At 38.6% G+C, this 12,837-nt stretch overlaps 1 protein-coding gene and 1 pseudogene across 1 annotated transcript in view; one reads left to right on the top strand and one right to left on the bottom strand.

Moving 5' to 3' along the window:
• Window positions 1-12,837, top strand: part of FARSB (phenylalanyl-tRNA synthetase beta subunit) — a 52,127-nt gene that overhangs the window by 20,960 nt on the left and 18,330 nt on the right. The window contains exon 15 of the mRNA XM_006763394.2: window positions 2,997-3,114. Coding sequence (XP_006763457.1) covers window positions 2,997-3,114 — 118 coding nt within the window. The remainder of the gene's footprint in view (window positions 1-2,996; window positions 3,115-12,837) is intronic.
• Window positions 11,766-12,305, bottom strand: LOC107183016 (annotated as a pseudogene).

The following is a 12,837-nucleotide window of genomic DNA, read 5'->3' as shown; positions in this document are numbered from 1 at the left end:
GCTCTCAGTGATGAATTTTGTTAATGCTCATAATAGGAATAGCCTGACGTATAAAAGTAGTAGCTCGTGCATATATCTGAAGGTTATGAAATATAAACCTGATGTAAAATCTCTGTCATCAGTGATGCAGCAGCAAAAGTCCCACTAATAATATCAAACAGAGTCATAAAGTTTTCTGTCAGACTATCAGTGTACATGTATACATTAAAAAATGCCCATGGTGTTCTTTTTAATAAGAGATTTTAAAATTCATTTGGATAGGGTGATATTTCAGTTCATCTTAATGGATTTTTATTTGAGGTTATTGCAAATTTTTCTTTTTCTCACAGTTTCATTTATCAAACTTGATAGTGTTCTTTCTTTTTTTAAAAAATATTTTTCTTAAGATGTGGTAATGTGTTTTTAGGGTTTACATCCTGTCTTAATCCTCTATATAGGTGGAAGGAATACAGAAATACATTAAATGTCACTATAGGAAGCTGTGGCTTTGCACACTTAAGAGTCAATATTTCTGTATAAAATACATTAGAGATGAAACTGAGTCTGCCTTTTAGACTTGACAGATTCTATATTTTACTCCTGCCTTACCAACACAGATATGCCCTACCATTACTAATGTGGCTAACAGGTTTATGTTTATTTATGGTTAAATTAAAGTTGTTTATGGTCTTTGACTCAGTTTATTGGCTAAGCCCATTCTTTTTCCTGCGTAATTTTTAATTTTGGACTATTTTCTGATAATAGATATGTTAGAAAATGAATAAAAGAAATGATATTTAGTTAAAATATGTCAAGTTTTATTATAATTATTTTCAATAAAATTACAGAATTTTCCCACATTCCCCCAAATTAGCAATAATATTCCTTAATATCTTCAAATATCTACTCATTGTTCAAATTTTCCCAATTGACTGAATTTTTCAGTTTGCTTTGGGACTCAGATGAAATTGTACGTCAAAGTTGACTGATGTGCTTTTTACATCTCTTTTAATCTGCAGGTTGTTCCCCCCTCTCTCTCTTTCTCTCTGTTGAAGGAACTGGGTCATTTGCCCTTCAGAGTTCTTACATTTAGGATTTTTCTAACTACATTCCAGTGTTCCCTATCCTATATAATTAAAGGGTAATATGCAAATTTACCCTAATGGCAGAACAACTGGGAAGGACCGGTCACTATGATGTGCACTGACCACTAGGGGGCAGATGCTCAATGCAGGAGCTGCCCCATGATGGTCGGTGCACTTCCATAGGGGGAGTGCTGCTCAGCCAGAAGCCGGCTCATGGCTGGCCAGCACAGCATCAGTGGTGTTAGTCAGACATCCCCCAAGGCTGCCAGAGGGATGTCTAACTGCCAGCTTAGGCCCAATCTCCCGGGGAGTGGGACTAAGCCAGCAGGTGGACATCCCCCGAGGGCTCCCAGGCTGTCAGAGGGATTCTGGACTACGTGCATGAAGTTTTGTGCACTGGGCCTCTAGTATTTTCAATAAATTGGTAGTTAGATCTAGAAGCTTGAACATATTCAGGTTTGTTTGTGTGTGGGGTTTTTTAAATATTAGTGTGGGTTTTTAAATAAGCAAATAAGGTTTATATATAAAATAAAATGAGAAACACTAAGAAAAGTTATCTATGAAGTAGCTTGTTTCTATTCCAATAAGTTACGCTTCCTTTTAAAATTGTAATTTTGTTTATATGGTTTGGGGAAGTGAAGGATATTTAAGAAAGTAGCAAGTTGCGGGTGAATTGCCAGCTTGCTGATAGAATGAATGTGATAGGAAAGATGTTCTCTTTCTCCCACCTCACAATTTAACAAGTCCTTTTAGGGGCTTATACTTCCTTGTGCAGGATCTAGGAGAGGCTGCTATTTTAGCGAGGTGGTCAGGACAGGCCTCTGTGGGAGAGGACCTCTGCATAGAGATTTGAAGACAGTAAGGTAGCCACATGTGGGTCTGTGGGAAGAATGTACCAGGCAGAGGAAAGAGCAAGTGGGGAGGTCTGAGATGGAAACCTGCTTGTGGTGTGCGGGTGTGTGGCTGGAGCGCAGGAAGCCAGGGGACAGCAGGCGCTGAGGTGGGAGAGAGGCTCCATGTAGGACATGGGTTTTATTCAAAATTTGATGGAAACCTATTGGAGATTTTTGAGCAGGGTAGTTTCGTGATCTAATTTAGGTTTTAAAGGATCACTCTGTGGAGAATAGACCATAAGGTGGCAGGAGTGGAAGCAGAGAAAACCAGCTTAAGAAGCTCATGCAAGAGTCTAGGCCAGAAATAATGGTGTTGGAGTCTGCAGGGCCCAGATTCTCAATCATGCTGTCATACCACTGTGCGTAAAACCCTGCCAGGAACATGATGTCTTGACAGCTGACATACTTCATATCTTAGAGTGAGAAATTTATTTCACAGACAAAAGCAGGGAAGTTTTGCGGTTTTATGTATGTTTGTTTTAAAGAACTGGGATGTTTATTTGTACTTCTTTGGCTACTCAGCTGGAAACTGTAGTCGTAGCCTGCCCATTGCAGCTGCATAGTTTTTTTAGCGCTTTCATATTTGTGTTGTTTTCCTCATTGTCCTGGTGTTTTAATTACATTTACATTTTCCCTGGTCCTGGTTTTTAAAATTTTGATTAATTCATATTTAATCTATTTAAATATAGGGTGGAGCAAAGGTAGGTTTACAGTTGTATATGAAACATAAAGTTTATTCTTGTATTACTTATTAATTATTGTATTTTCATATGAACAACTAAACCTACTCTTGCCTCATCCCGTATTTCTATTTCTTATAATCTACTTCAATTTTCAAAATAAGGCAGGATATGAAAATTTACATATTTGAAATCTTCAAGATTTTAATTTTAAAAATCATAGTATGTATGTATATACCACCTGTGGTTTCAGGCATCCACTGAAGTTCTTGCAGTGTATCTCCTGAGGATAAGGGGGAAGTACTGTATGAATGTTTGGTTCCTACTTGGTCAGTGCAATTTTGCATCTTCTCCTGTAGGTGGCGCGCACTACCCTTCTTCCTGGCCTCCTAAAGACCATAGCAGCGAATCGGAAGATGCCTCTTCCTCTGAAACTGTTTGAAATCTCTGATATTGTAATAAAAGATTCTAGCAGAGGTAAGAATGAGCCACCTTTCATTTGTATACTTAAAGCATTTTTTATTATGAAAATTTCAACTGTATATAAAAGTAGAGAAAATAGTATAATTACCCTCATGAATACAACACCCAGCTTCAACAATTATCAACACATGGCTAAGCTTCTTTCATTTATACTCCAACCCACTTCCCCATATAATTTTAATGTAATTCCTAGACATCATATCATTTCATCCATCAGCAAACACTGTAGTATCTATTTCTAAAAGGTAAGGACTACCATTTTTGTCTTTTAAAAATAACCTCTATAGCAACTGTCATATCTTATTATCAGATATCTAGATAGTGTTTACATTTTCAGAATTACATAAATTTAATTTTCACGATTGATTTGAATCAATCCAAGTATGGTCCAGATACTTGGTTACTGTATCGCTTACTTCTTTTACTAGAAAGCAATTTTAACAAATAATTTAATAACATTTTGGAAAAGCCCTATTAAAACCTCAACTTGAAAAGCACTGTGGAATCTTTCTTTTTTTCTTGTATCATATGATTTAAGGTGCTTGATTTCTTGTCATTTTGGTTTAGCAGTGACTATTCACCACCACTAGTGACTGTTTGCCAGTTAGTGACCGTGGATGTGCTTACCAGTTTTTGTCGCCTTTGAGTATGGTCTGGACTTGTTAGTGCAGCAAATTGCTTGGTTCAACATTTGGAATGGGGTGGTTATTTAATAAATATATATTTAGTAAGTACCTACACCTGATTGCTAAGGAAGTCTCTTACTCAAGCTTCCTATGTCTCATTCAAACTTCTGTGTCTACAAACTTATATGAGTCTGACCGTTTGGAGCTATATATGAGGTCATCTCTTGGTGAGCAGTGCCCTCAAATGACTAAATTGCTGGCGTTTTTCCTTAGTTCCCTAAAATTAATAGTTCAAGTCCTAGCAGTGTTTGTTCAGTGAGTCTTCTCCAGACTACAGGCCTCAGAATGTGTTCTTTTCAATCAGTTAACAAAAACACAGTCCTTTTTCTCGACCTCCTGTATGTGGACTGTCCATAGCAAACTTTCCAGCCAAAGGTGGTGCCATCTGCTCCCCAGTGTGCAGCCTGTTTTCAGTCAACAGCATCACCTCGTATTTGTGTGGTGCCTTTTATTTTCCAAAACAAATTTTTAAAAATATATATATATATTTATTGATTTCAGAGAGGAAAAGAGTGATAGAAACATTAAAGATGAGAGAGAATCATTGATTGGCTGCCTCCTGCACATCCCTCCCTGGCTTGGAACCCACAACCCGGGCATGTGTCCCTGACCGGAGTCGAGCCTGGGACCCTTTAGTCCTCAGGGCATTGCTCTATCCACTAAGCCAAACCAGCTAGAGCCAAAATAATTTTTAAGCATACGTTTTTCTCTTTTGATTGTTACACCAGCTCTTTGAAGTAGAAGGGACAAAAATTTTTTCTAGCCTTCATAAATATTGCCCTTAAAGCTAGGGTCAGGATTTTTATCTCAGTGCATATATCCTTAGAGAATAAACGTTCATTTAAATATCAGTCTATGGAGAGTGTTCTTTGGGTAATAAATCTGGTATAATAGAAATCTGAAACCATTTTCAGTGCCGGCTATAAATAGTTGTAAGGGTTCTTGTGCTTCAAGCCCTCCATTGGTACAACTAACTAAGAATGTGTTGTAATTCCAATGTCAAATTTTTCTGTTAACTTTGACTTGTTTTCTCTCATCTTAGTTCTTTGAGTTTTACATTGTTTTGATCCTTGGTGATTCAAACATATTTATAAATAAGAATTGGGTTAATTACACTAGGTTTCCTCAAAAGTATTGGAATTCTGTTTTAGCAGTAGGCCTCTTCCGTAATTGTAAGGGCTCCCTATAGGGCTGTGCAGAGCTGGGCATGCTCAGAGTCTGGAGGGTGAGGGCGAGGAGCAGGCTGGGATCCTCACACTTGTCACAGGAGGGTTTTGCTGTTGGCAAGGAGCACATGGGGGCACTCACAGTGTTGCAGCCTGGGTAGAGGTGCATTTACTGATTTTTCCTTCTGTGTTTCTTGGGAAGGCCTAGACATAGACTCCGCTCTGTCCCAAGGCCCCGGCTTGGAGATTACCTCTCCTATTGAAGCTGGTCTTAGGTACTAGTGCTGTAGGCAGTGCTGATAATAACCCCAGAAGCCAGTCCATATGCTTTTTAACTCAAAGATTTGCATTTCTGCTGCACTTGATTTCATTAGGAGGAATAATTCTCATCTTTGTGGCAGACCTCTTTCATTCCTGTTTTCAGTTGTGATTATTCTGCTCTGTTTTCTCCACCCAACCGTTTCCATCTGATAGTTACTTCTGCCTGTTGTCTTGCACCATTATGGTTTATTTTCTTTAAACATTTCTATCATATCACAAGGATTTGAGGAATGAGAGGCGGTACATCTGCTTGGTAAGTTTACCATCTTGAAAACATAGGTTTGCTTTCATTTATTTGGAGTGTGCTTCCTCTTTAGGTAGGCCTGGATTTTATTTTATAACAAAAGTAGCTTTTCTGATGGATTATTTTAAATATGTACTTGTGGATTCCCTACTTGTCATCTGGTGCACACAGAGGACTCTCTAGGTGAGGCAGCCCAGTGCTGCGGTTCCGAAGAGAGTGCAGCCCAGGTTTCAGTCATGGTTCTGCCACTCAACAGCTATTACCTTTGGACAATTTATTTAATCTCTCTCTGCCGTAGTTTCCTCATCTGTTCCATGGGGATAATGACAGCATTTATTTCATAGATGCGTTATAAGGATTACAGGAAAAATTTCAGCCACATAATAAACACTTTTTGATGCCTGCTTTTACTATTAGGACAGTGATGGCGAACCTATGACACGTGTGTCAGAGGTGACACGCGAACTCATTTTTTTGGTTGATTTTTCTTTGTTAAATGGCAGTTAAATATATAAAATAAATATCAAAAATATAAATCTTTGTTTTACTATGGTTGCAAAGATAAAAATATTTCTATATGTGACACGGCACCAGAGTTAAGTTAGGGTTTTTCAAAATGCTGACACGCCAAGCTCAAAAGGTTCGCCATCACTGGATTAGGGTTTTAGCAACCCCTCACGCCAGATACCTAGCATCCCAGTTTGGTCAGTTTCTGTGAGAGTGACGTGAAAACCTTGACTGGCCATTCAAGGATTAATGTCACCTTGCTGTGCACTTGGGGCTCATTTTTATCCTAACTTTTGCTTAATTGGTTTTTCTTCTGTTGTGCACTTTTTTGGGGGGTGGGGTGGGGTAAGAAAACCAAAATGTACTACCGTGGGAATTTACTTAAGAAAAATAAGAATCTTGTTTTTTCAGTAATTCATCACTCACTTCTTTTTAGTGAATTGAGCACATATGTTTTTACTATCTTTCAAATCAGTAAGCATTTCTCTGTTGGATTTACATTAGCCATTTCCTCCTAAAGAAAAAACTATTTTGAAGAAAAAAAATCTAGTCCATCAAAAGTGAAATGATAAAAGAGGTTTCCAGTTAATATGAAAGTGTCTCAAATTTTCATGAGGGCAAACCCAAACTAGTGATTCAAAGGGCCAGAAATATGTGGTAAGAGTGAGCAAGGCAGTCTCATTCATCACTCACTGCTAGGGACTGCTCAGAAAATAGGAGGCAGAGTTGCCAGTCTTGAGGAAGATAGAGCAGGGAACAGATTTTTAGATAGATAGTGCTCGGAGGGAATGTGCAAGGTGCCCTGATGGCACAGACAAGGAAGTGACTAACTTGTTTGGTAAGATTTAGGAAATACCCCACATTACCAGCCTCACGTCAGTTTGTGTAGGCAAGCATATCTTCCCAGATGGAAATGAAAAAGGAATCTGTACTGGATTTCAGTGCCTCCCACAGGTTTGCCTGGCCTGCATTTCTGTAAGAGTAAATGGACGACTACTAGCCCCATTTTCATGCTTGACCTCATTGGCCAGTTTCCTGTGCTGAAGTGGACTTTTTGACTGACTGTCATGTTGTGATGCAGGCTGGCTGCCCATTTATGGCTGAGTCAGGCGCACTGCTCAAGTATTAAGACTTCCCCTCAGACTCAGACACATTCCAGTTCTTTGAGGCTGAGCCAACCACTGCATTTATTGAGTCTTAAGATCTGAAGTTGCTGCAACATTTTAAAAAGTTAGACATCCCTTTTGTTGGGCAGAGTGGCATGTATCTTTGGAATGAGAAGTTAATGCAGACTGCTGAGGGGTAAATTTTTAGCTTTATAAAGGGGAAATCAGTTGAGGCAGCCCTGAAGCTATCAAATCAGGCTGCTGTGTGAGTTATTGATTGGTTCCAGTTGTTAATACTTTTTTTTTTTTTCTGTTCGGTGTCAAGGCTAACTAAACTGTAAACAAAATAGTAAAAAACTACTTTAGAGGAACAGAGGACCTAATTGTGAACTGCTAATCTTTATGCTCAGAAAAGGAACTGTATTTTGCAAAGCCAACATTCTGGCATTTTATTAAATGCAGATTGAAATCTACCTATATATTTATATCTATATATTTATATATAGATATAAATCTACCATCACAGTTTATTCCATGATGGTCTCTGAAACTGCCAGTATGCCTAGAAGCTCACTGAGAGGGCAGGAAAAAATGCATCGCTGGGTTGAATTTAAGTTTAAAAGGAGCCACAGCCTAAGAAAGATGACAGCTTTGTAATGTACAGAGGGTGATATAGAGTTAGCACTAAACAGCCATCTTGTCAATTTGACATATATCTGTGGATAAGCCTGATAATCAAATTGCCATGCACTTTAGTTTCAACTACTGCATTTAAAGAATTTGGGGTGTTAATTATCCTAGTAAATGGAATAGATTAGAGGCCCTTGACCACTCAAAGGGCCGCGGTTCCCTCACTTGCCTTAGTAGGTACCCCTACCCCAAGCCTTCACTTCCTGTTCAGACCGGTCCTGTCTCCAGAGCATTGCTGCAGTCCTGGACAAGCTGCATTTCCTCTGCTTCCCACGTCCCTGTTTAAATAGCTTCTAAAGCCGAAACCGGTTTGGCTCAGTGGATAGAGCGTCGGCCTGCGGACTGAAGGGTCCCAGGTTCGATTCCGGTCAAGGGCATGTGCCTTGGTTGCGGGCATATCCCCAGTGGGAGATGTGCAGGAGGCAGCTGATCGATGTTTCTCTCTCATCGATGTTTCTGACTTTCTATCTCTCTCCCTTCCTCTCTCTCCCTGAAGCTGATTTTCTAAATGAGAGAATGATCTACTTCTTACCTTGACTAGTTTGATATGAGCCCCAGAATTTACTTTTTAAACTTTAGTCACAACATATATTTAAGATTCTTGTTCCTTTCTCCTCTCTGGGCCACCATGGCTACAGGGAAGATAACTAATTCATTGTTCTTTTATGATTTGGGTTGTTCTTTCAATTTGTTCGCGGCTTTTACCATTCATAAATCTGTCTTATATTGTGTAATCTACTAAAATATAGGGTCCAGATCTTTATAGTTTTTTCCGTAACTCTTTGCTTCATAAAGGGCTCAATAAAAGTTTAATTATGAGCTTGTGAAATACTTCAGCTCTGAGAAATTGTCCATTAATTCTGCAGCCATCAAATAATGGAAGATTATCGAGCATCCACATGTGGAATGTGGTTATCTGAAGAGAGCTTATGTCATAGTCTGGATTAATTTAATTTTACTACTTCATATTTTTGGCATGTAGAATTTCCCAATTAATAATTTAAAAAATATGGGTGTAAGGTACATTGACATTAACAGTATTTGAAGTAGCATCATTCATATATATATGATAGCATCTTAATTGTGTAAATAACATCATTTTTAATAGAGACCGTTATTTTAGTATGTTTGGCACCACATAGTTAAGATCTGCTAACGTGATTATAATGTGCTCTGTCATGCATTGCATATTTTTTAATAGATAAAAATCCATTCCAGGTTTATGTTAGCTAAATAAAAGCCAACCCACAAGGATACAACTTTTTCCTTCATGCATTGAGAAGATCATAGATTTTCCTCACATTTGTTTCTTGGCTTTCAGCATTATTTAAAAATGAAATCTGTATTTTGGTGCTATAATATAGATATGTTTTAAGGAAAGTTATTTTTTATTATGTTTGTTTTTAAAATTGAAAATATTTGTAATATCCTTAAGAACTTTTATTAATATATATTTCTAACTTAAAAGTAATTCTATTATCTTGGTATTTAAAACAAACACATATCCAGCTTCTCTGTAACCCTACTCTTAGAATTAGTTGCCAGACATTTTCTATGCACATGCAGTCATGTTACACATTTCTATATATAGTCTATATGTGGATAAATACTCTTGAGTTCATACCAGTGGAATTATGCTTTACCTATTCAGTTTTTTCCTGTGGACACATTCTGTTCATCTCATTCTTTTTAACGGCTGCACAGTATTCCATTGTGTGGATATGCTATAATTTATTTACTCAGACTGTTGATGAATATTTATATTGTTACCAGGGTTTTGCTAAAATATATATTTCTAAAAATTTTTAGAAATAGAATTGGTTGGTCCATAGGTATGCCTGTTAAAGGTTTGCTATCATGTCAACTTTTTTTCCGAAAAGGTTTTTTTTACAAATTTGCAGTCCTGTTTTTTCATATTAGCTGTAATTTTTTAAGGTATGTCTTCAGGAGATTCTTTTAGCTTTTGTGAATCATTTAATACTACACTGAAATTTTTCAGGAGATAATGTATAAACTCCAATCTCTTGGGGACCAATATTAAAGCAATTTATTGGATGGAAAAGACTAAAAATCAAGGTGCTTTGTTTTATTTTCTGAGGTTGGCCAAACTATTAATCTCAAGCTCAGTACAAGCCAGTGACTACTCTGGAAGCCTTTTTGATTTTGCAGTAGGCTTTCTCTTGACATCTATATTGGCTTCTGGGTGAACGTGGAAGTAGAGATGGGAAGGTTGAAGACTGCCCTTTTCCAGTCTGTGCCATCGATGGTAACACAACCTAACACCCCTGATTTGCTCTTAATCGTTGGTACTTTTGTGAAGGAGGATCTACACCAAGCAAGAGCCTATTCTAAATATTTGAGTTGTAGTAGTCATCTAATAAGGGACATCTTCTACCATTCTTTTTTCCTTTCTCTCTTTTTTTTAAATATATTTTATTGATTTTTTACAGAGATGAAGGGAGAGAGATAGAGAGTTAGAAACATCGATCAGCTGCCCTCTGCACATCTTCCACTGGGGATGTGCCCGCAACTGGGGTACATGCCCTTGACCGGAATCGAACCCGGGACCCTTCAGTCCGCAGGCCGACGCTCTATCCACTGAGCCAAACCGGTTTCGGCTTTCCTTTCTCTTTAAAAAGAAATAATTTGGCATGATCTTTCAGCTTACAGAAGCGGAGCCAGCTGCCCCTCCTCTGGGTGGGTAGATCAGCCTCTCCAGGCAGTACTTTGAAGTCTGTGAAATACATTGGTAATTTAGGCTGACACACTTGGCAGACCCGTCTAAAAAGCAGAATTGTTTGATGGCATGACACAAGAGGTCTGTTAACTGAGTTATAAAGAACTGAGTCAGTTATAAAGAACTGAGTCATTTGCAACAAACCCTAATTTTGGCATGAAATTTAAATGGTTCTTGTTTTGTGGCATGCAGTCAGTGAACTCTGTGATGTAGCATGGTCCCTGGGTGCAGAATCCTAGGAAATGGAGAGTGTACCACACCTCACAGTTCTCCAGGGAGGAGTGGGAGGAATGGGGTATGTGGTTATTGTTCTCTTTTTTCAGTTCAGCCGCAGTAGGACTATCTTAGCAAGATGTGAGGAAGCCAGTCTAGAGGGAGTGGGGGTTCTTAGGAAATGTGGAAAACCAGCCAGTCATTGGTGGGAGTTGGGAGGGGCTGCCTAAATAAAGAGTTTAATTTAATTCTTATGGTGGGTTAATAAGTACAATGCCCTAAAAGTTAGTGGCCTATCTTAAAAATATTGCAAAGTTGAATCTAAAAAATCTATAATTCATTAGTGTGTGTGTGTGTGTGTGTGTGTGTGTGTGTAATGTGTGTGCTATAAACACCCTGAAACTTTTCTTGGAGTATAATTTTTGAAAAGTCCTGTATTTTTTATTATATTTTTATTATTCTGATCATCAAAATCACTTAATTTGTTTTTTTTAATATTCTAATTCTTTAAACCAGATGTTGATCCTCTTTAGGTAAGTTTTACGTAAATTGAAGATCAGGAAAGAAGTATCCCAAGACAAAGGTTACTAAAACAAAGCTTCCAGTTTATGTTGCTAAGCTCTCTGAGTGGTGGCATTACTGTTGGGCTCTTCTCTCACAGCAAAATGGAACAACAAAGTAGTTTCAGTACGTGTCTGTGTGTTCAAGTGGAAGCATGTGACACCAACAAATGGGTACCACATGGCAAGAGATGCCCAGGAGCAACTCAGTGTTATGAAAGGGATAATTTAGTTCTGTTTCGTTTCATTTTTTTCCCCTTCAGAATGGAGAGTGGAATGGAAAGAGGGAGAGGGAATTCCCACCTCCCTAATCTATCACGGGAAAGAGGGAGGGAGGGAGAGATTGAAATTTTCTACAGAGGAATCAGGCCCCTCAGTTTATGCACATTGTTGGTTTATTGAGATTTTTTTTATTTTTTATTTTTTATTAATCCTCTCATGAAAAATCTGCACAACCATCACAGATAAAGTCACCGAAGAATCTTTACTCCTTCTGTAGTTCAATCTCCAGCTCACTGCAAGACACTTCATTTCTTTTTGTCAGCACCAATATTGGCCTGTGCAGTCCCCCTGACTTTCTTCTTCTGTTCTTGTGTTCCTTTCTCTGTTTTCTTGAGGTCTTCTTCTGCTCATATAGGCCATTGTCTTGCAAGTCTGTGTTTGGGTTCGTTTTTCTTTGCGTAATCAAGGAATCATAAATCATGCCAAAGCCAGTGGTCTTGCCACCACCAAAGTGGGTTCTGAATCCAAACACAAAGATGACATCAGGTGTGGTCTTATACATTTTGGCTAGTTTTTCCCGGATTTCTGTCTTGGGTACTATTGCCTTCCCAGGATGAAGGACATCAATGACCATTTGCTTCCACTGAAATAGTCTGTTGGTCATGAACTTCCTGGTCTGGATGGTTACTGTGTCATTCATGATGAAGGTTGGTCTTTAGGCAGCCAGGGAGGAAAAGAGTTATTGAGGTTTTATAGCTGCCTGATTTTAATATTAATCTGTATTCTTACACCTTCAAGTAAAGCTTTTAGATACCAAATGTCTTTATCTTTGCAAATGGAAATGATAGAGAGAGTACTCACTTTCCTGCATCCGCTGACTCTTGTGCTGACATAGAATGTGGCCAGTTGTCTAATCTTGGCCTTGTTAAATAGTTACTTGTATGTGCTTACCTCCCTTTCCAGGTTTTATTCATTTATTCAGAAAATGATTGTTAGGGTTTAGTTTGTGCAGGCCCTGTGCTGATGCTGGGGTCCAACCCCAGCAGGTCCAGGGGTCCCCAAAGGTGTGGACGGAGTCGGCGAAGAAGGAATGACACGGAGACAGCGTTCAGTTGATCAGCAGCCTTGCCAGGATCTCTAGCCACAATTTCCAGCCAAGTTCTGTGTCCATGTTCTCTTGCTAGGTTCTCCAGCCACGTTCTCCAGGTTCTCCAGCCAGGTTCTGTAGCCATGTTCTCTCACTAGGTTCTCCAGCCAGGTTCGGT

This window comes from Myotis davidii, unplaced genomic scaffold (assembly GCF_000327345.1).
Source record: "Myotis davidii unplaced genomic scaffold, ASM32734v1 scaffold575, whole genome shotgun sequence".
Classification (NCBI taxonomy): Eukaryota; Metazoa; Chordata; class Mammalia; order Chiroptera; family Vespertilionidae; genus Myotis; species Myotis davidii.
Note: the sequence above shows the minus strand (reverse complement) of the source record. Positions and strands in the feature narration are given on the sequence as shown.